Source organism: Mandrillus leucophaeus, unplaced genomic scaffold (assembly GCF_000951045.1).
Source record: "Mandrillus leucophaeus isolate KB7577 unplaced genomic scaffold, Mleu.le_1.0 Scaffold248, whole genome shotgun sequence".
Classification (NCBI taxonomy): domain Eukaryota; kingdom Metazoa; phylum Chordata; class Mammalia; order Primates; family Cercopithecidae; genus Mandrillus; species Mandrillus leucophaeus.
The window spans coordinates 871,379-890,848 of NW_012102565.1; the positions used below are offsets into that span (position 1 = coordinate 871,379).

General features: G+C 61.4%; 1 protein-coding gene across 1 annotated transcript in view; it reads right to left on the reverse strand.

Annotated features, from left to right (window-relative positions):
• Window positions 1-19,470, reverse strand: part of CAMK2B (calcium/calmodulin-dependent protein kinase II beta) — a 107,391-nt gene that overhangs the window by 8,417 nt on the left and 79,504 nt on the right. Inside the window, exons 6-19 of the mRNA XM_011983244.1 lie at window positions 19,351-19,423; window positions 15,650-15,752; window positions 15,477-15,560; window positions 14,793-14,887; window positions 14,451-14,573; window positions 13,930-14,013; window positions 12,970-13,012; window positions 11,830-11,904; window positions 6,880-6,917; window positions 6,630-6,701; window positions 5,046-5,090; window positions 3,241-3,289; window positions 1,632-1,745; window positions 1,039-1,167 (exon numbers count right to left, since the gene is read on the reverse strand). Of these exons, the coding sequence (XP_011838634.1) occupies window positions 1,039-1,167; window positions 1,632-1,745; window positions 3,241-3,289; window positions 5,046-5,090; window positions 6,630-6,701; window positions 6,880-6,917; window positions 11,830-11,904; window positions 12,970-13,012; window positions 13,930-14,013; window positions 14,451-14,573; window positions 14,793-14,887; window positions 15,477-15,560; window positions 15,650-15,752; window positions 19,351-19,423 (1,127 nt within the window). The remainder of the gene's footprint in view (window positions 1-1,038; window positions 1,168-1,631; window positions 1,746-3,240; window positions 3,290-5,045; window positions 5,091-6,629; window positions 6,702-6,879; window positions 6,918-11,829; window positions 11,905-12,969; window positions 13,013-13,929; window positions 14,014-14,450; window positions 14,574-14,792; window positions 14,888-15,476; window positions 15,561-15,649; window positions 15,753-19,350; window positions 19,424-19,470) is intronic.

The following is a 19,470-nucleotide window of genomic DNA, read 5'->3' on the forward strand; positions in this document are numbered from 1 at the left end:
GGGTGTGGGGGACAGAAGGGGGTGTGGGGGACAGAGAGAGAATGTGAGGGACAGAGCGGAGTTTGGGGAGGAAAACAGAAACATGAGGGAAAGAGGGGAATTTGGGGGACAGAGGGGGATGTAGGGATAGAGGGTGAACTTAGGGGGACAGAAGTGGGTAGAGAGGTTGTAGGGTGACCAAGGGGGATATGGGGAGACAGGGAGACAGGAGGACAGAGGGTGCTGCTGGGGACAGCGTGGTGCGTGAAGAGGAGGCTGCAGGAGTGAAGGGTGGATGCTCTGGCTGTCGGGTGGCATGGGCTGAAGCTGCTGTGGGCAGAGGGCACACTCCAGGGAGAGGCTGCTGGCCAGCAAGAAGCTGTCAGGTAAGTGGCCCTTGAGGAACGCTGGACAGGGTTACAGGGAGAGGCGGGAGTCACGGGCGGTACAGAGGAGGCCTGGCCTGGCCTGGCCCCATGAGGACAGCCCAGGTCATCGGAGCCCAGGCTTATGATTCTCCATACTATCCCCTTGTTCATGAGCCCCAGGGACCCTGGCCGGGGTTTCAGTTCTGGCACCTTCCTCAGCCCCCTAGACTGAGGAAGGGCACTCAGGGGTTGGGGTCACATCAGGAACCAGGGTGGCCCTGAGTGCAGGCTCCTGGGCACCATGGGCAGGGCCCCTGGGTGGGTGTGAAGTCTGGGGCTGGGACAGTGATGAGCAGAGAGGGTCTAGGGACATGGGGGGCCTCAGACATAGGAGTGGCACTCAGAGGGGCCAGACAGACCCTTTTGGGAGGGGCCTGGGGCTGGACAGCGAGCGGGGAGTAGCAGTGGGAGCAGGAACCGTGTAAGGGGCTGGGCCCCTAAGGGAGAAGCCAGGAGCTGCTCTGCTAGTTAGGGTGAGAGCCCACAGGAAGCCCCACCAGGGCAGGACGCCAGACTGCGGCGCCGGGGCAGGGTAGCTGGGCCGTGCACGCAGGTGGGAAGCTGCTGAGCGCCGGCCATTCGCAGGGAGCTGTCCGGCAGCAGAGGCGGCAGGCCTGGGGCTACTACTTACATGGGGAGGGTAGGGGGCCTAGGAGAGCCGGAGACAGGCAGGGCAGGGGCCCCGCTGAGAGGGGGCCCTCGGCTTCTGGGGTTCCTGAGCCCCTTCTCACAGAGTTCAGGATGTCAGAGATCCTGGGGGCTGGGGTGGAACAGATGAGACGTGAACATGAGGCAGACAGACATACGAGGAGGCGGCAAGGCGGAGGAGGTCAGTGGTAGGGGTCCCGTGTTCCAGACCCCTTGGGGCCTGGGGTCAGGCCCCGAATCAGAGCCTGCCTCAACAGCAAGGAGCTCCCCCTTCCCGCAAGCTGAGGTGGAGTGAGGCCTGTGCCAACCCTGAAGACTGGAATTGAGGCCCGAGCCTCCGGGGCCTCCTATCCTGCCCAGTGGCTTTGAGCAGGAAAGTGGTCCAGGGCCTACCTCACAAAGAGGTGAGGCTTGATGGGCTGGGGCCGCCCTGGGAAGCCCCAGTGAGGGGTTGTGGGGTGATGAGGCTGGAGCCAGGGTCCATGCTCAGCCTGCCCTTGGCTCTGGAGCGGCCCCTCTAGGGGGTTACCAGCCCTCCAACATGACCCCCACAGCAGCAGGGCCCAGGCTACTTACATGGGGCTGGCAGGGGGCTAAAGGGAGCTGAAGATGGGCAGGGCAGGGGCCCCTCGGCTTCTGGGGCTCCCGAGCCCCTCCTCACTGAGCTCAGGATGTCAGGGACCCTGGGGGCTGAGGCGGAACAGGTGAGGCAGGCAGGTGTGTGGGGCGCCCACAGGAAAAGAATGCAACTGGAGAAGGACAGGGGGAGGCCAGGAGGGAGGAAGGGGATGACAGCTGGATACCTGGGGCTCCTGGGGTGGAGGTGGGGTGGCCACCCTATGGGGGTCCTGGGCCTGTGGTGGCCGCAGCAGTTATGTGAAGGCTGAAGGAGCCAACACGGGGCCAGTGCCAGAACCAGCAGAGGCCAGGGCAGCACAGGCCAGTGCAGGCTGGCATGGAGTCAGAGGCCACCCTGCCACCCTAGTGCTGTGACCACTCCTGGCCAGAGCCAGCAGAGGCCAGGCCCACAGAGGGGGAGTGATAGTCATCGTAGGGGCATGATGGCCACTGGGCCTGCCTGGACTCTGTACCAGCCTCAGGGCAGCCTGGCAAGGTTTCTTTCTGCACCCGGTGGGGTGGGGGGTGTCTGCCTCCACCTCAAGAGGCTGCTCGGGCTCAGATCTGAGCCACAACTGCTGCTTCGGGGTGTCTTCTCTTCTCCCCTGCAGGATCCAGGCTGGGCCCCCCTCCCAGGTCCCCTCCCTCACTGCTCAGCGCCCCACCGGGCTGAGGGTGATGGCAGAACCTCTGGACAGCCTCCATGCTGTCGCCTTTCGGGCCTGTTCCAGACTGCAGGGGAATCACACACCCACTCTGTGGCATGCAGGGCCCGAGGTCCTGTGCTCATCTCTGCTCAGGGACAGTGTCATAGCTGGATAGCGTGGGCAGGAGCAAGGCTAAGCTTTGGACAGGTGAGAAGTTTTCTCCCCTAAACTGGCAGAGTGGCTGACCCTTGTCAGGCACCGGGGCAGCCCTGAGAACAGCGTAGGGCTTATTAGGTGACTGTGTGAGTGATGAGGGTCAGGAGGCCCCATGTGGGTGGTCTGGAGGCAGCAGACTCCATGGAACTTGCCCCAGTGCCGGGTGCCCTGGGGGCCTCTTGAGGAACACACAAGACATTGGCCTGGGTGAGCAAGGGAGGGGGCCCTGGAATCTGTGGTGCAGAAACCCACCGCAGGAGGCCACTCCTGGTTCAGCAAAGGCAAACACGGAAGCACCCACCCAGCTGCCCGGCCACTCGGCAAGTGCACGATGGACAGAAATGCAAGCTTAAGGAGCTTTAAGACAAGGACAGCATCTTGGAAAAAGTTCTACCCATGAACCTGTTTCCCTGTGAGGGTCCTGGTGTGGAGAACCTGCCTCTGCGCAAAGCCGTGGCTTCCTCACTTGGATGCGGTGACTGAGACTGCCCGGCTGCCAGTCATCTCTGCCACACTTCCCACTCTCTGGGCAGGCCTGACACCCAGACTTGGGGTGGGATTGCAGCTACAGGGCCCCCGAGCCCCCCAACACATGCAAACACCAGGCATCGCAGGAGAGCTGACCCTGCACAAGTCCCACCCGCCTCAAAGAGCAGCCCAGCAGTGCCAAGGCCGCTGCGGGACAAGGACGCAAGTGCAGGTACCTTTAGCGTCTTCATCCTCTATGGTGGTGTTGGCACTGTCAGAAGACTCCTGAGGAAACACGGGAGGCAGTGGGTCAGGATGCGGCCAAGCACAGGTGGGACGTGGCTGAGGGCAGGTGGACAGGGCTGGGCCTGCATCAGGACCAGCCCAGGCTCTGAGGCTGACCTCTGCCCCAGCTGCTTTGACCGGGCTTAAAGGCCAGGGGCTCAGGGGACATGCCCTCTGGTGGCTGCAGTGCCCCAGCTCTGTGGACCTAATGCGGCAGTGACTGGAGAAGACACCCAGTTCTGTGCTGGTCCCTGGGAGGGTGCCCCTCACCAGGGCGCATTCTCATGGCAGCCGGCACAGGCTGGCACAGAGTCCGAGGCTGGCCCTGCCACCCTAGTGCTGTGGCCACCCTGCATCCCCAACACATGAGGGTTCCAATTCTCCCAGCAAGATGAGCCTGGCACAGAGACTGGTATGCTCAGCCGACTCTTTAACAAGACAGGAAAACGGGCTTTTTGAAATTCCAAGACGTAAAACACAATGGGACTGGCTGGTTCCAATGAAGCAGCAGCCGCTGTCATCCAAAATACAGGGTGAGGTGTTTCCAGTAGCTCTGCAGATCCGCACAGGGCTCCAGGAACCTTGGCCTGGCCCCAGGCAGAGCACTCCTGCCACCCACATTCCCTCAGGGCACCTGCCCCTCCGGGACTGGACGTCCAGCCAGGCCCCAGCCTCACCTCTCAGGTGGCCTTAGAGGGCAGAGGTGGCCCAGTCTCTCCCACCCTGCTCCAGGGATGCTGCCCTTCAAAAGACCATCCCCCAGCTCCCCAGGAGGCCTGCTCTGCTCCTCAGAGGAAACATCTCACGAGGTCCCTGGGGGACCGCCACCTGGTCTGGACACTGCCTGGACACTGCTCGGGGGCCCTAGACCAGAACTACAGGTCTTTAGGTGCAGGGTCAGAGTTCACCACAGCCCAGAAGGTTGTTTAGGAGTCTTGCAGAGAACATGACCCACCCCAGACACACATGGGTCCCAGGGGCACCCATCCCCAGCTGCCAGGTGGGGAGAACACCCAGGTCCTGGCCTAGCACCATGGGTGCCCCTTGGTCCCTGCCATGGAGAAAGATGTCTTCTGATGATGGGCTGGGTGGTGGCACTGGCCAGAAGGAAGTGGGGGTCCCCACAGAGGCACTCTGGGGGCTCTATAAGGAGCCCAGGCCTAGGTGGGAGCTGGGCTGGAGGGCTGTGTTGGGTGTAGCGGCGCTGTTTTGGAAGTCCTGGAAATGGCTTGGCTGCTGGCCCCATCCCTCCCACCACCCCAGAGAGCCAGCCCCTTCCCTGGCCCCAGAGTGATGATGTCAATGTGATGGGAGCTGATGGCCAGAGCAGAGAGGGGAGCAGAGGAGGGAGGGTCTGCTCAGCAGGAAGCACTGGGGGCCGCGTGAGGGAGGTGGGGTGGAGGATAGCCAGGAGGGTCAAGGACACAGCTCCTGAGATGCAGGCCCCGCTCCAGACCTCAGGAAGCCCTACCGCCTGCGGTGGGTGGGATACACGGAGCCCTGGTCTGAGAGTGTCGGCCACATGGGGACTGGGTGCAACTGTGCCAAGCACCTCCAGGGGCACGCCTGGGGCCTGAACCAGTCTGTCGTGTTGTTGCCCACAAAGATGGACTGGGGCCCTGCTGTGCTGTGGGGAGGGGCGGCCAGGGCCATGGGACATCTGCCATCCACTCTGGCACAAATGCTGCCCCAGACCTCTTTCCTGGCCTGGAGCCTCCTGCCTGGGGAAAGCGGGAGGAGGAAAGGGGGGCAGTACCTTAATCCCGTCCACTGGGTTATGGATGACGGTGGTTTGAGGCTCCTACAGAAGAAGGAAGACACAGAGGAAGGAAAGAGAGGGAAAGTGAGAAGAGGAGGAAGCAGAGACCACCAGGAGGGGAACAGGGAGACAGAGGAGGCGTGGGTGGCCAGAGCCTGCGAGAAAGAAGTGCAGAGCAGAGTGGGGGACAGGGATGGAGGCGGCGTGGAGCAGCTGCGGGAGGAGCCTGGGTCAGACGGCAGGGATGGAATGGACAGGAGCTCTGTCCAGGCTGGCGGAGGTGCTGCTGTCCAGGGCAGGAGATGGACTGCGTGGGGCCCCGACAAGCTGCACAATGTGTGTGGGAGCCAGAGAAGCCAGGCTCGGCCTTGGGGAGTTCTCCCCACCCTTTGCTGCTTGAACCTGTGCCCCAGCGTGGTGGGGGGCACAGGTCTGAAGATGTCATGGGGGTGGGGGTGGCACATGGGATGGACAGGGTCCGAGATGGGGCTGGCTGTGAGGCTGGCACATGGGCCACCCTGGCCACTGGAAGGCCTTAGGTAGGCTGGCACCAGGCCACCCTCCAGCCATGGCCTGGCTGCTCTGAGCAGCTCGCCCCTCCCAGGACCGCTCTCCTCTCCTGGGTCTCAGGGTGGCCATTTGGCAAACCCAGTATTCCTGTGGGTGGTCTGGGGCTGGCTCCCGAAGCCTGGCCTGGGGTTCTCAGGGGATACCAAACCTGCTTCCAGCAAATGTGGGGACCTATGGGCCAGCAAGCCCCAAAGCTCTTAGGACAGCTGAGGGGACACAGCACAGTGCCCCAGCAGGAAGGCCGGCACCCACCAGCCACAACTTTACATCCTTGGGAGTACTGCTGTAGGGTTCACCTGTAGGAGCCCCCAGGGCAAGGGGCACTGAGGGGCGCAGTCGGAGCGGAGCATGGTGGGGATCCCTCCCCTCCCCGGCAGGGAGCCCCTAAGTCCTGCCTCTCAGGCAGCCACAGAGCAGCATGGGTGTGCTAGCTCCTGAGGGAACACAGACGTGATGGCAAGCCCCCTCCTTGGATGGCCCTGACCTAGACACCTCTCTACTGCACCACTGTGGCCCCGTCTCCCCACGGGTCATGGAATGTGCCACTATGGGCTGTTCCCCCTGCAGAGCCTGGCCCAGCCCCACCAAACCAGACCCTGGGAGTGGTCTGTGGGTCGGCCTGTTGAGGATGGTGGGGGAGCTAAGGGTGGGGTCCTGGCGGGGAGAGGGTGTCCTCTGCCTCACTGACTTCCTGAACACTCCTGGAGAGGCATCCACAAGTCAACATGGGTGGGAGGCTGGGCCTCTCCCCAGTACCCCAACATCTGTGGGTCTCAGTCAGGGGCTCCCCGGAGCAGCCCTAAACCTGTCTGAGGTGGAGCCTCCTGCAACAGTGGCCTCTTCTCTCCACTTCACCACTGGTGAGGGATGAGGGGCGGGGGCCATGCGAGTGCTGTCAGACAGGCCAGGCGGGGCCGGACCCCACCTTCACCAGGCCCCCTCTGACCAGCAGCAATCACACAGCCAGGGGCGTAGGAGGGGCTGAGAGGCAGAGTTTGAGGAGCTCAGTACCAGGGCGGCAGGAGGAAGCGTCCCTTTGGGGCTGGTGGCGGCTGCACTGTTTTTGGTGCTATTCGTCTGGGGCTGTGGAGAGAGGGAAGAGGAACCCTTAGGCGGGAGAAGCCCCTCACTCGCCAATTCCCCATCCCGTGTCTGCCAGGATATGGGGGGAGGGGGACTCCAGAGCAGGAGCCCCAGGGAGTGGGGGTGAAGCTGCAGGCTCTGGGCCCCCCGGCACCCCAGGGCCCAGCCGGAGCCTCACCTTGACTCCATCTGCTTTCTTGTTGAGTAAACTCTTGGCTGCTGCATGGGGAGGAAAAAGGCATGGTGAGTGCTGGGCCTGGGTCTCGCTGCAGCGCACCCCCACCCCTTTGCCTGGCCCCACTCTTTCCCCAGGAGCAAGCCCAGGGTCCTGAGGCAAGTGTGGCTCCAGCACCCAAGCTGGCTCTGAGCAGGTGGGGGGCCGTCCCGTCACGCCAGGACAGCCCTGTCTCCAGCCTCCTCCGTGACCCTGGGGCTCCTATAGGCATCCGGATTTCTCCTCTGACCAGACCCAGAGATGCGCGTGGGTGCTCGGGAGTCCCATTGGCTTCTGGGCCACATGCAAGCTCTTCCTAGAGGAAGGCAGGATGCTGCCCCCTCCATGATGGGAACTCAGGACTAGCGGTGCCAGGTTGGGGTGGGGGCAGCTGAGCCAGCACCCCAGAGGTCATGCCCTCCCAGGCCACGCCATCCTGGGGTAGGGGTGGGTGGGCTGCAGCTGGCCGCCCACTCAGAGGGCCTTGTCCCAGCCCAGGCGCTCACCTTGCTCTCAGACCCCCGTACCTTGGCACCCAGGCCTCAGAGCTCTGCCCAGTGGGCCTCTCAGCTCAGGCACCGAGGGCAGCCCTGCTCGCCCTCATTCCGAGCTGCCCGGCAGCCCTGGCTTTGCGGCCGCTTCTGTGCACTGACTGGGGTCAGCACAGGCCTTTCTGCCCACAAGCCCCTGAGGACACTTGGTCCCAGCAGCGGGGTCTCCGCCTCACCCAACACTCCCCCGCAGAGGTCAGGAGGGCCTGGCCCCAGCCCCTGGTGCCCACACTCTCCACGGCTGTTAGGATTTTAATTACAGAACTAATAAATTAAAAAATAAAAAATAAACCAAAAGAGGAAGTCAGCTTACCTTACAGAAAAGGAAAGGTGAGAAGGGGAGGGAGTGAGGAAGGAAGAGAGAGAGAGAGAAAACAAGATTTGTGTTGGTTCGGGAAGGGGCACAAGCCTGCGGGCCCAGGACTCACAGGTGACCTGTCCTGGACCACACTCACCAAAAAGAGCCGGGGCCATGCGGCCAGCCGGTGCAACAGGGTTAGAGAGGCAGCCAGGCTGGAGCCCAGGGGATGACGACGTGGGAAGTGTAGGGATGCTTGCCCCCGGGCCAAGCCGGAAAGGAAGGTGGCACAGCAACCCCCCCACCCCTCCCCTACCTCCTGGCTCCAGGACCCTGGCTGGCCAGGCCGTGAAATTGGGTTCTCCTGCCTGGGGACCCCGGGCTGCCCATACAGGCCTTGGTGGGGACAGACAGGCACCTTTCAACCTAGGACTGCAGCGCTTCTCAAATGGGATCCTTCCCCCACCCCAGCAGCAGCAGCAGCAGAATTGCCCTGTACAGTCAGAAATGCAAATTCCCAGGCCCACCCCACCCTCCTGAGACAGAACCTCTCCAGGGCGGGACATCTGTTCCATAAGCCCTCCCGGTGGTTCTGACGCTGGGTGCTCCAGGTTGCCATGGAGATCAGGAGGCTGCACCCCGCAGGACACAGACAGGCCTGGGCCTGCTGCCTGCTGACCACCCCCTCCCTGTCCACATGCCCAGTGCTCCTCCTCCATGGCCCTGGCCCCTCCTGGGCTCTGTAGGGACTGGGGTCGTGCCTGACCAGTGGCTGCACGTGGCCCCGGGGACCCCATGTGCAGTGGGCACAGTTTCTATTCCCAGCCTCCCTTTCTTCACAGATCTCTTAACGCTCAACAATTTTGTATCAAGCCCAGGAGTCCCTCCCAGGATCCATGGAGAAGTAGAGGGGCCTCAGGCATCACTCTCCCGTCCCCAGGCCTAAGGCCCCACCTGGTGAAGCTGCGCACAGGACCACCTCCCTGATTCCCCAAGGCAGCCCTGCCCAGTGAGTTCCCAGGACCAGAAATGCCGACTGCCCACTTCCTTACAGCGCAAACTGAAAACTCTCCCCTTCGCTGTGGCTCAAATCTGCTTCCCTGTGGCTCAAATCTGCTTCCCTGTAACTTGGCTGTGGAGGGAGAGTCTTGAAGACTTAGAACTCAGGGTTCCAAGGCCCCCATAGCCCCCTCACCTGTCTGTGTATCCCGCCCTCCCTGCTCCCCTCCCATCTCCAGCACACACGACTCATCTCAGAAACATCTGCCCAGTGCCAGCCAGCCAGAGGCTGCAGCTAGGGGATACTCTCCTTGCTGGTGACCAGCTACCCGACACGGCTGGGAGACAGGCTCCTCTTAGGAGCCCGAGGAAGGAGGCATCCAGCCTCGCCTTGAGGACATTTGTCGTGGGGAGCTGAACAGGCAAGGAAGGGACCCAGTCCCTTTCAGAAACACACATTTTAAAAAGCTGTGGCCAACTGAAGCAGGCGGTGTGCAGAAGGCAGGTTCTACCCACCCCCGAGGGGACAGCCAGGCACGCAACCTCTGCCAACCCAGCGGCACGTCCAGCCAGGCTCTGCATTGGAACTGGGGCCAGCACGGCGCCCCAGTCAGCAGCGGAACTGAGCTCTTTCCCCGGGCATGTCCTCAGAAAATCCTCACAGGAAAGGAGGCAACACAGTTAGGCCCATCGGCAGGGTTGACAGAGACCCCGGACAGTCCTTGGTACTGAGGGTTCCATTTAGATCCTTGAGCTTATCAAAACCCGCATTTCCAAACTGTGCTGCTGGAGATGTACTACAGCAGCAGTGGGAAATAAAAAGACAGAAGTTCACAGTCCAGTGGGCGGCAAATGCCACGTACAAACCAGCCCTCATTGAAGGACTCAGGCCAACGCTGCCATCAGTGCTCTGGGAAGCCCTGCAGCAGACGCCCCTGTGGTCTCAGTCAGTTCCCAAACATCCTTCCTTGTGAGCTCGCTTTTGCAACAATCGCTTGTGCACGCCTTGGGTGAGTGTGGGGTGCACAGGCCCGGCCCTCCCAAGCGCATGGCTCCTGGCCACCCATTTTTTGGGGGGCTGCTCATTTCATATCTCTGCCTGGGACTAACTACAGATTCACCGTGGCCAGAGTCCTGTTGACACCCATCTACACTAGCGTTCAAGGGCACGGGAACTGCCTTTCTGTGTCTCAAGTTCAAAGCATGCGTTAGGTGCCGCAGGAGCCTAGAGTAGGCGGAGCAGTCACAGGCATCCCAGATACCTGGGCTGGAGGTTCCGCAGGCCTCTGTGGGACAAGGAGAGACCCTCTGCCCTCCATCCTGGGAAGGCACTGCCCATTCCCAGGTCTCCAGGCCGGGGCAACTGCTGCCACCCTGCAGCTGGCCGGACACTGGGTCTCCTATGCCGTTACACCCGATCAGTGCAGGAGAGACCACAGAGGCCAAACTGAAGCACACTTGACAGACGGGGTCTCTCTGAGGGTCAAGGGGGCTATGCCACATGGGCTGGTACCAGACTCTGACTGGATGGTACCAGACTCAGCTGCCATGGGCAGAGAACTGAGCTCCCTGCTCACTGCCGTGTGGTATGGCTGAGCTGGGCTGACCTAGCAGGATGGGCGGTCCCCTCAGCCCCGCCTCTGCCTTGTCCCCCTAGCTGGTCACCCAGGACAGCCATGCTGGGCTCTGTCCACATGCACTGACCACCCTCCAGGACAGAGCCGCTCTTGGCGCCCAGGGTGGAGCCACACATGCAGGGCCTCATGCACCGTCGCCCCACGTTCACTTGCAGGCAGGCGGGCATTGCAGCGGGAGCCCCAGGCACAGGGCAGCGTAGAGGCAGCTGTCTCTCAGCACTGTCACCTGGGCAGCAGCACCTCCCCAGAAGCCACTAGCCTCACCCTTTTCTAATCACAGCCCCCTTCCGCCTGTGCTCTGGAAAGGCCTGTCAAATGGAGCAGACGCAGGAGGGCCCTCCCGGGGTGCTGCCTGCTAGACACATCCACTGGGCTCATGGGAGGAGAACAGACTGCCCTCCCTGAGGACGGCCTGGGCCTCCCCAGGAGGAGGTCTCTGGCTGGGAAGGCCAGGCTGCTTACCCTGTGGGGTCATGAGGAGGCCTGGGGAAGGCAGTCCCCAGCACCCTAGAACCTCTGCTCGGTCCCCAGCCCATGTTGGAGGCACTGACAGGGAACTCGGTAGCTCAGCCCAGGGAGGACTTGGGGTTAGCCCTTTAACCCTCTGTGTTCTGTGGCCAGGCGTTGCCAGCTTGGCCTAACCTAAGTTCTCACCAGCCCTCAGCTCAGACTGGAGCTGCAAGGAGGTCTTGGGGTCACTTAGCCCTCATGGGGTCTGTCCATGGTCACAAGCCAGCAGGTGGGCAGAAGCCAACCTGGGCCTCTAGGCTCTGGCCCTGCACAGCCCAGAGGAGCAGGTGGGCAGTGCCGGCCTTCTTCCTCACAGGGTTTGGTGCCAGGGGAGGAGGACTTTGCAGAAACAACCCAAGAGGAAACCCTGAAAGTCTCCTCTGGGTTCCTAAAAGCCCCACCCCGCTCCAGAGCGGCCTGTCCTGGGGGGAGGCTCGGGGCAGACATGCACGTGTGGGACTCAGCAGCACAGACCACCGTCTCCGTGCGGCCCCCAAGGGGCAGGGTGTGGGTCTGCCCCAAGGGCCTCTGCCTCTCTGGCCCTGCTCCCCAAGGCTCTCCTTTCAGGACTCAGACCCCCCAGCAGCAGGCCCAGTGGCTCCCTGTGGGGCCCAGGCCATTCTTAATGGGGGTCTCCAGACCCCCAGACCTCAGGGGCCAGGACCAGAAGGGCTTGGTGTGGCCCATGGGTCACCTAGCTCAGCCCCTCCTCTTACAGGCGAGGAGCCTTGGGGGCTGCCTCCCTGCCCTTGCGGTGGGCTCTGCTGGGATGTGACCACACGGGAGCAGGGGCTCCCGGGGGCCTGGCGGCCTCTGGGGCGGCTCTGGAGCCCAGCCAGCGGCTGTGTGCAGCAGGGGGCTGCATGCTGGCAGGAGGGATGGGCGGGAGCGGGCGGGACGCTGGTCGAGACACATCTACCTTGTTCCACCAGCCCCATGGTGGTGCCGGAGGCCGCGGTGGACATTGTGGCCGGAGCGGTGGTCTGTCTGCCCACTGTTAGCACCGGGTTAGAGACGAGGGGAAGGGAGGGGTGGGCGGACACAGACGAGGGGTGGGCGAGGTAAGGGAAGAAAAGAGACAAAGGAAGCAGAAGAAGATTAGAGTTAAAGTTTAGGTGACAGATGGTTCCAGAATCCTTTGCTCAAGAGAGTGAAAACAAGATTGGACTGATTGACACGGAAAAGCATTTGCCTCCTTTCTCCTTAGAAAACCCCAGTGGGGGCTTCTCGTGCCCGAAGGGTGTGGTGAGCACACAGCAGACAGGACAGTCCTATTAGTGTTGGTGTGACCGTGTGCACGCGTTCCCGGCAGTACAGCATCACAGCAAAAGTAACAGGATGGCGGGTGGGGGGCGCCAGATGCAAACGGACAACGAGAGAGACGGATCACAGACGCTCGCACACGGAGTGTCGGACGACGGAGAAGCCACGGGCACAGCTTGTCCAGACCTGGGCTGCCGGCTCCACTCCGGGGCTAACGTCATGCCCCAGATGGGTCTGCCAGCGCCCTGGGCCTCAGGGGTCTATAACAGACCCCACCCCTCCACCACACCCCACACCCCACCAAGAGAACTTGCTTCCCAACCACCCACTCTGAGCGGCCGGGGCAGGAGGCTGCAGCTCATCCAGAACTCGGAAGGAGGACCCTGAGCCTCCCGCATCACCCCGCATCCCTTCTGCCCTCCTCCCGCACAAAACACATTGCTCAGAGCACTCAAAATGACAAGGAGGCCACACAGATGCCCGACAAACGCCTGGACAGACACACACGATGCTGTGAGCCCCAGTGGGGCAGCACAGACGCTCGTGTTCACGGGGTGGAGGGACACAGACCCAGCACGAAGGTGATGGCCTCAGGGGGCTGGACCCTGTGGTATCACCCAAGGTGGGAGCCCAGAGGGGCCAGGTGGGCAGTGGGTCTCAGAGCTGAGTGAGGCAGACGCCGAGGGAGGGCCTGCCGCAGAGGAGGGGTGGAGAGGCTGGTGAGGAAGGAGGCGCTCTCCTGCATGGGCCAGCAGGGATGGGGCAGCCCCTGTCTCTCTGGAGAAGAAAGGCTCACCTGAGAAATTCCGTGTGGCCAGCATAGTGGTGAGGATGGCTCCCTGGGGAGAGACACAGATAAAACCAGGGCTGTCCCATCAGTGTTCCCTGCTGGCTTCTGGCCAGGATAAGACCCCTGTCCTCCTGCCCAGATGCTCAGACTCATGGTCATGAGGCTGACAAGACCTCAGCCTTCCAGAGAGGCAAGAGCTCCAGGAACCCAGCAGCCGCACTGAGGCAGATCACCTATTTCCAGAATTACACACACCCTGGGCCTAAACCTGTTGACCAACTACAGTTTCTAACTGCTTCAAGACCCCTCACGCCTCAGTGGTCACCAGAACAGCTGGTCACCTTGGCAGCTCCTCTGGGGTCCAGCTCCCTGACAGCCCCTTCCTTTCCTGACAGGCTCAGACAGGGCACCAGTCCTGGGGCTTCTGGGGAGAACCGCTCAGAGACCAGCAGAGGGCAGTCAGGCAACAAGTCCCCAGCCTGGAACTCACGAGTAGAGTGCGGTCACCGGAGCCAGCCCTGGCCAAAGCAGGCAGGTCGGATACCCTACTGGTGCCCACCTCCCTCCCCGACCTCTCCCGGCCCACCCAAGACCAGTGTGTGTGGCTCCGCTCTCCTTACCAAACCTGTCTGAGCCGGAAGCTTCAGACTTGCTTGTACTAAAGAATGTGACTGCCAGATGGTGCGTATGAGGAGCCTGCAGCCAGCACTTCAGGACGGCCCCTCCAAGGGCTGCTCAGAGGTGGCACAGACAACTAGGAGGGGCCACACCTGGCCCACGGCCCCTCTGGACTCGTTCCCAAGCTGGCCTGAGTTCACCTGATGCATCCAGTCTGGGACTTGCTAACAAGTCCTGGGGGCAGCAGCAACCCCTAGGTCTGCCCAGACCCTCCAAGGCCCCTCTGCTCCAGCCCAGAGGGACGCAGGGAAGCATGGCCATGCCTGGGACTAGGGGCCAGGGCCTCACCTTGAGCTTTCTCCTGGCATTGAACTTTTTCAGACACTCCACAGTCTCCTGTCTGTGCATCATGGAGGCTACCGTGGAACGTTGCTGTGGGGAAAGGGGTGGTCATATGGCAGCCAGGAGCCCAAGGCACAGGGGAGAGGCCAGGGTGGCAAGGCTTGCGGCACCCCGGGGTCCCCACATGCCAAGAGCCATCAGCCACCACTGCAGCAAGGGCCATCCGTCCCCCCAACCTGCCTGGGATTTAAGACTTGCCTTTCCCTTGCCTCACCACTCTGTCCCTCACAGACAGGACTGCAGTTGGGAGGAAGGGATTGCTTCTACCCTCCAATGCCCTCCAAGCCCCAGGCCTCACAAACGTGCTGGTGTGTCCCAAGCCAGAGGCCACAAGGAGCACCCAGGGGACCCAGGGGAGCTCTTGGGTGTCAGGAACAGGACTCTCTTGGGGCCCTCGCCAGGGGAGTGGTCTGAGGCCACCTCCACCAGGAGCCCCCTCCCCGCCACTGGCACCGAGGGCGACTCACGCAGACCCACGGATGCTTCAGGGCCTCATGGGCTGTGATGCGCTTGGCAGGGTTGATGGTCAGCATCTGGTTGATTAGGTTTTTGGCTTCAGGAGTGACAGTGTCCCATTCGGGGGACGGGAACTGCAGAAGGAAACAGTGCCCCAGCCAGGCCTGAAGTCCCCTCTCGGGCAGGGGCCAGAATTCTCCAAGGGGCTTCATCTCTGGCCACCAATCTGGGAGAGCACGACCCAGGACCTGGCCACAGGTGGCTTCACCCTACTCCTGGCCTCTTCCCATGCTGCCCTTACCCGGCCACACCTGGAGGAAGGGAGCACGTCAGAGAGGGGCCAGTGCACTCACGTCGTAGGCGCCGGCCTTGATCTGCTGGTACAGCTTGTGCTGGTCCTCGTCCCAGAAGGGTGGGTAGCCCACAAGCAGGATGTACAGGATCACCCCTGCGGATGGGGCCTGTGAGCACCACAGCCACTCGTAGGGTGCCACCATCCATGGAGCCCATGCCCTGCACCCTCACTGCCCAGCTCCTGTGGCCCTGGGAGGGCACTGGGGTCCCCAGCATTCCTTTGCCCCCACCTGTGCTGCAGACACTGGGGCAGAAGGGCACAGCCAACCCCTCCACACTCTGCCCCACACCCAAACTATCATGGGGATGCAGATGCGGGTGGCGCTAAGCCCCTCTGCTGCTACCCACCTCTGTGGGAGGATACCCCTACCCAAGAAGGGGCCCTGCCCATGGCCCAACAGTCTCTGACCTCTCCTCTCCACTCCCGTCCACCCACCACACCTCTGGACCAGACCTCTGCTGAGCGCAGGCAAGCACTGGGGTGCGCCAGGGTCATGTGAGTGATTCTGATCTGGGTGGAAAGGGAGCTCCTGGCTGCGTGGGCAGACCCCTGCCAGGGCAGCTCTGACACAGATAAATCCAGATGAGAGCAACACGTGCTGGTCACTGCACACTCCAGGATGTAGTGGGAAGTCCTAAAACACCCGAGGCCCTGCTCTGCACCAACTCAGGCCAGGCCTCACCACATGCCCAGATGTCCACGGGCTTGCCATACGCCTCTTTGCGAAGGACCTCAGGGGACAGGTAGCCTGGTGTGCCAGCGAACCCTAGAGAGAGGGGAAGAGGCCACGAGGGGCTGTCACACCACCTCCTCCCTGCCGACTGCCAGCCAACACACCCTGCCCCTGGCACTCACCAAACCACGCCTGCTGGTCCCCCTGCACCTCGATAGCCAGGCCGAAGTCTGCCAGCTTCACTGCAGCCCCTTTGCACTTGCTGGCCAGGAGCAGGTTCTCCGGCTGCAGGGAGGTGACCGGCACAAGGGTGCACGTTGTTTAAACCCAGAGGTGTTATGCAGGGAGGGGTGGGAGGTTACAAAACAAAGAAAACAGTGGTTTGCAAGAGACAGGTGCACAGGTCTGAGCCCTGCCCCACGGTGTCTGCAGGGCACAGCTGAGCCTTCACCCCAGAGTCCCAGATGCTGAGCCTGCAACCCCACAGCCCCTCTGCCCCTGGGGACAGAGACACAGCAGCTCTGGCCTTTTAGAGGAAAGCTGGCTCTCAGCCTGAGCTTGGATCCCCATACCCTGAAAGGGCGACCTGGGGGCCAGTTGGACCAAAACCTCAAGCTCATCCTTACAAGCAAACTGAATGTTCCCCACAGCTCTGGGGCAGACCGTGCAGTGGCTGAGGGCTCCGGTGGCCCTCGGACTCCCACTGGCTGAGGGACTGCAATGGCCCTCCCTCTCCTCCCTGTTTCCCACTCCCCAGAGACATGTGATGTCGGAGGCTCTTGAGGGGAGGTTCAGGTATTTCCTACTGAGATGGTGACCTCCCAAGGGCAAGGAGAAGCACATAGGGGCCTCAGCACTAGGGGCAGCCCAGGACATCCACCCACCAAGTGCCCCTGGCTCTGGTCATCTCCACTACATGGGGCAGGAAGGAGGCCCCTGCAATGAGCCCCTGCCCACTGGGTATCCACAGGTCGGGGGTTACTCAGGCTCTGACACAGGGAGCAGTGCCCTTGCTCAAGCCAGAAGGACACCTGCTCCCTGTCCTGCAGCAGCGCCAAGGAGGCTGCTGTCCCCAGACTGGGGACACTTGGCACTGAGGGCCTGAGGGGGTCCCAGGGCCACTGCATCCCGTGGGGCCTTCCTGTCCCAGCTTTCAAACCCACCAGGCTCTGGTCTACCCATCAGCCTCACCACATCCCAGCGGTGGGGTCTCTCAGCTGCAGGCCTTCCTTGTCCGTGACCAGCAGGGGGCGTCCCTGGAGCCCTCAGGTCCCCTTGGCCAGCCTCCCAAGCCACCCCTTCGCCCTGGTGAGTGCCCCGTTGTCCTGGCACAGCTTCCATCTGGCGCAGTACCCTCGGGATCACACTGCTGCTTGATGAGCCGCCAAAAAAGACAAAACAGAGCCACTCCACCCGCTTTTAACACTGGTTGTAAACCTCAGAGATCTTGAAATGTGAAAAAGTGGCCCCCAGGATGAATGACATATGCTATCCCCATGTGGAAAGACTGCCACAGCCCCGAGCTGTGAGTGCCCCTCAGCAGAAACCCAGAGCTTCCTTGAAAGCTCCAGCCACGCTCTACTGAGCAGGCGGGATGAGGCCGTTTGCTCCCTTGACAGGGCAGCACTGGGGGCTTCTGTCCCCCACTTCCACCTCCTCATCACTGTGGGGGTCCCAGTCTACAGGCATCCCTGTCTACCGAGCACCAACCCACAGGCCTCTGGACACGGTGATTTTGCCAACATGAGTGGGTGGAGGCCCTAAGCTCCCTGTGCAGCCACAGGGAGAAGTTGCACAGAGGAGGGGCGGGGGCTGCATTTCTCCATCCAGCCCAGAGCAGACTTGCCGCAGGTGCCCCTTTCCCGGAGGAAACAGACCAGCAGTTCTTCTGAAGAGAAGGAGCATTAAGTGAACATGGGCTGTAGGAAGCACTGGGCGAGAAGGCCTGGAGGCTCCAGGGTAGCTCTGAGGCTGTGCCCACCCCTGCTAGGCCACCTAGTGCTGCTCCCACCTACAGCTCCATCCTGGCTCTTTTGCAGCTCCCTGGGATGACATCAACTGCCCTCTGCTCTCCGCCACCCTCCCCCGTGGGGTAAGAGCAACCCCATCACTCTGCTGCTTCCTGGGCTGTCACGATCAAGATGGTGGATTTCCGTCCAGGAGAAAAGGACATCCTGTCCCCCTCAACAGGAGGTTGAGACACCAAGAATTCTGTTTGTCCCTCAGATTGGGGAGGAGGTACCATTGACCTCCACTTCTATGCCTTGGCCCCAAAGTTAACCAGATAAATCATGGGGTCTGGTAACAAAATGCCTGTGACCCCTTACAGGAGAACCACTGAATCCTAGCACCAACCCATGTGGCCCCAAGAGGAGCACCTGGCGGCCGTCTCCTCCCAGAGGCGCCTGAGTGAGGCTGACTCACGTGAGACACAGCAGGACATGCTTGGAATGCAGAGATGAGAGGGAGCAGGGGGCACAGTGGCGTGTAAAGGGCATAGGAGAGGGTCCCAGATCTGCTCTTGGTGTGGCGCTCTCCCCAGAGCAGTGCAAAGATCATCGATGGCCTAAGGAAGGGTGTGACCCCCATCCAGCATGAAAACCAGTGGGCAGGTTGGTCTTAAATGCCTTCAGGGTGATGGCCCCAGGGTCTGCACTGCTTGCCTGTCTACAGAGAAGCAGCAGGCTGAACCAAGCCTTGGGGAAGGTGGGGTTGAAGAAGGAGGAAAGGAGATTGGAAGGGAGGAAAGAGGGAGGAAGGGAGAGAGGGAGGAGCAGAGAGACAGCTAAGCTTCTGAGAGGCCACCCTGTGCCCTGGGGGGTGACCAACCTTCTTTCGAAGAGAGCCTAGAACTGTTTTGCCCAGACCTAAGCTGGGGGCAGCAGAGACTTGGAGAAAGGGCTGGGAGGACTTGGCAGACCCTGGCGAGTCCTGATGTCACCACCCTGCTCCCAACAGTGTCAGCCCTCTGTTACCTGTGTCCCACCTGCCAGAGTGGAGTCTCACAGTGAGACCCTGAGTGGACATTTGTAACTAGCTTTCTCTATCGCCCAGGCTGGAGTGCAGTGCAACAGGCTGATTTCTGAAGACTAACCTCTCCCAGCCCTGAAGGTCCGGAGGGGAAAGGAGGGCCATGTGCAGACACCCCCCCAACACACAAGTGCACACACATGCACATGTACACACATGCCCACAAGACATGCACACACATGCATACACGCACACATGTACCCACATATCACATTCACATATGCATTCACACAAACATGCCCACACACGTTTGCACACACATACACACTTGTACACACAAGCACACACATGCATGCACGCAGTCCCCACACACATGTGCATGCACAGATGCCATATGTATACACACATGCACACAGGCACACATACAGACATGCAACCACTCATGCAGACATACGCACTCACACCTCTATGTGTGCACATACATGCACATCCCCGCACAGGTGCAAGATGCACACACGAGCATGTATACACATGTGCACACACACACAATGCCTCCACCCAGGCATGCACATATGTATACACGAACCTCCATGTACACACATGTATGCACACGCACACACATACTTCTATGCGCATGACACATGCACACTTACATACAGGTGCACACACATAAGCATGCACACATGCCTCCACACATGCACACACATATGCACACCCTCCACACAGGAGGTGCACACACATACACATGCACATGCATGCACACACTCCATGCATGCACACAAGGACACACACATACACCTCTCTCCCTCCAAGCTCCACAGTGCCCCACACTGTCCAGCCCCTCACACTTCTTTGTACACAGCATGCAGGTACAGACAACAGACACCTGGCACAGACTGGGGTGGGGACTCACCTTGAGGTCTCTGTGGACAACCCCCATTTGGTGACAATGGAGAACGGCCTCCAGGATCTGCTGGATGCAGTGACTGTGGCAAACAGCAGGTGGGTTAGTGCGAGTGGCCCCGGGGAGCAG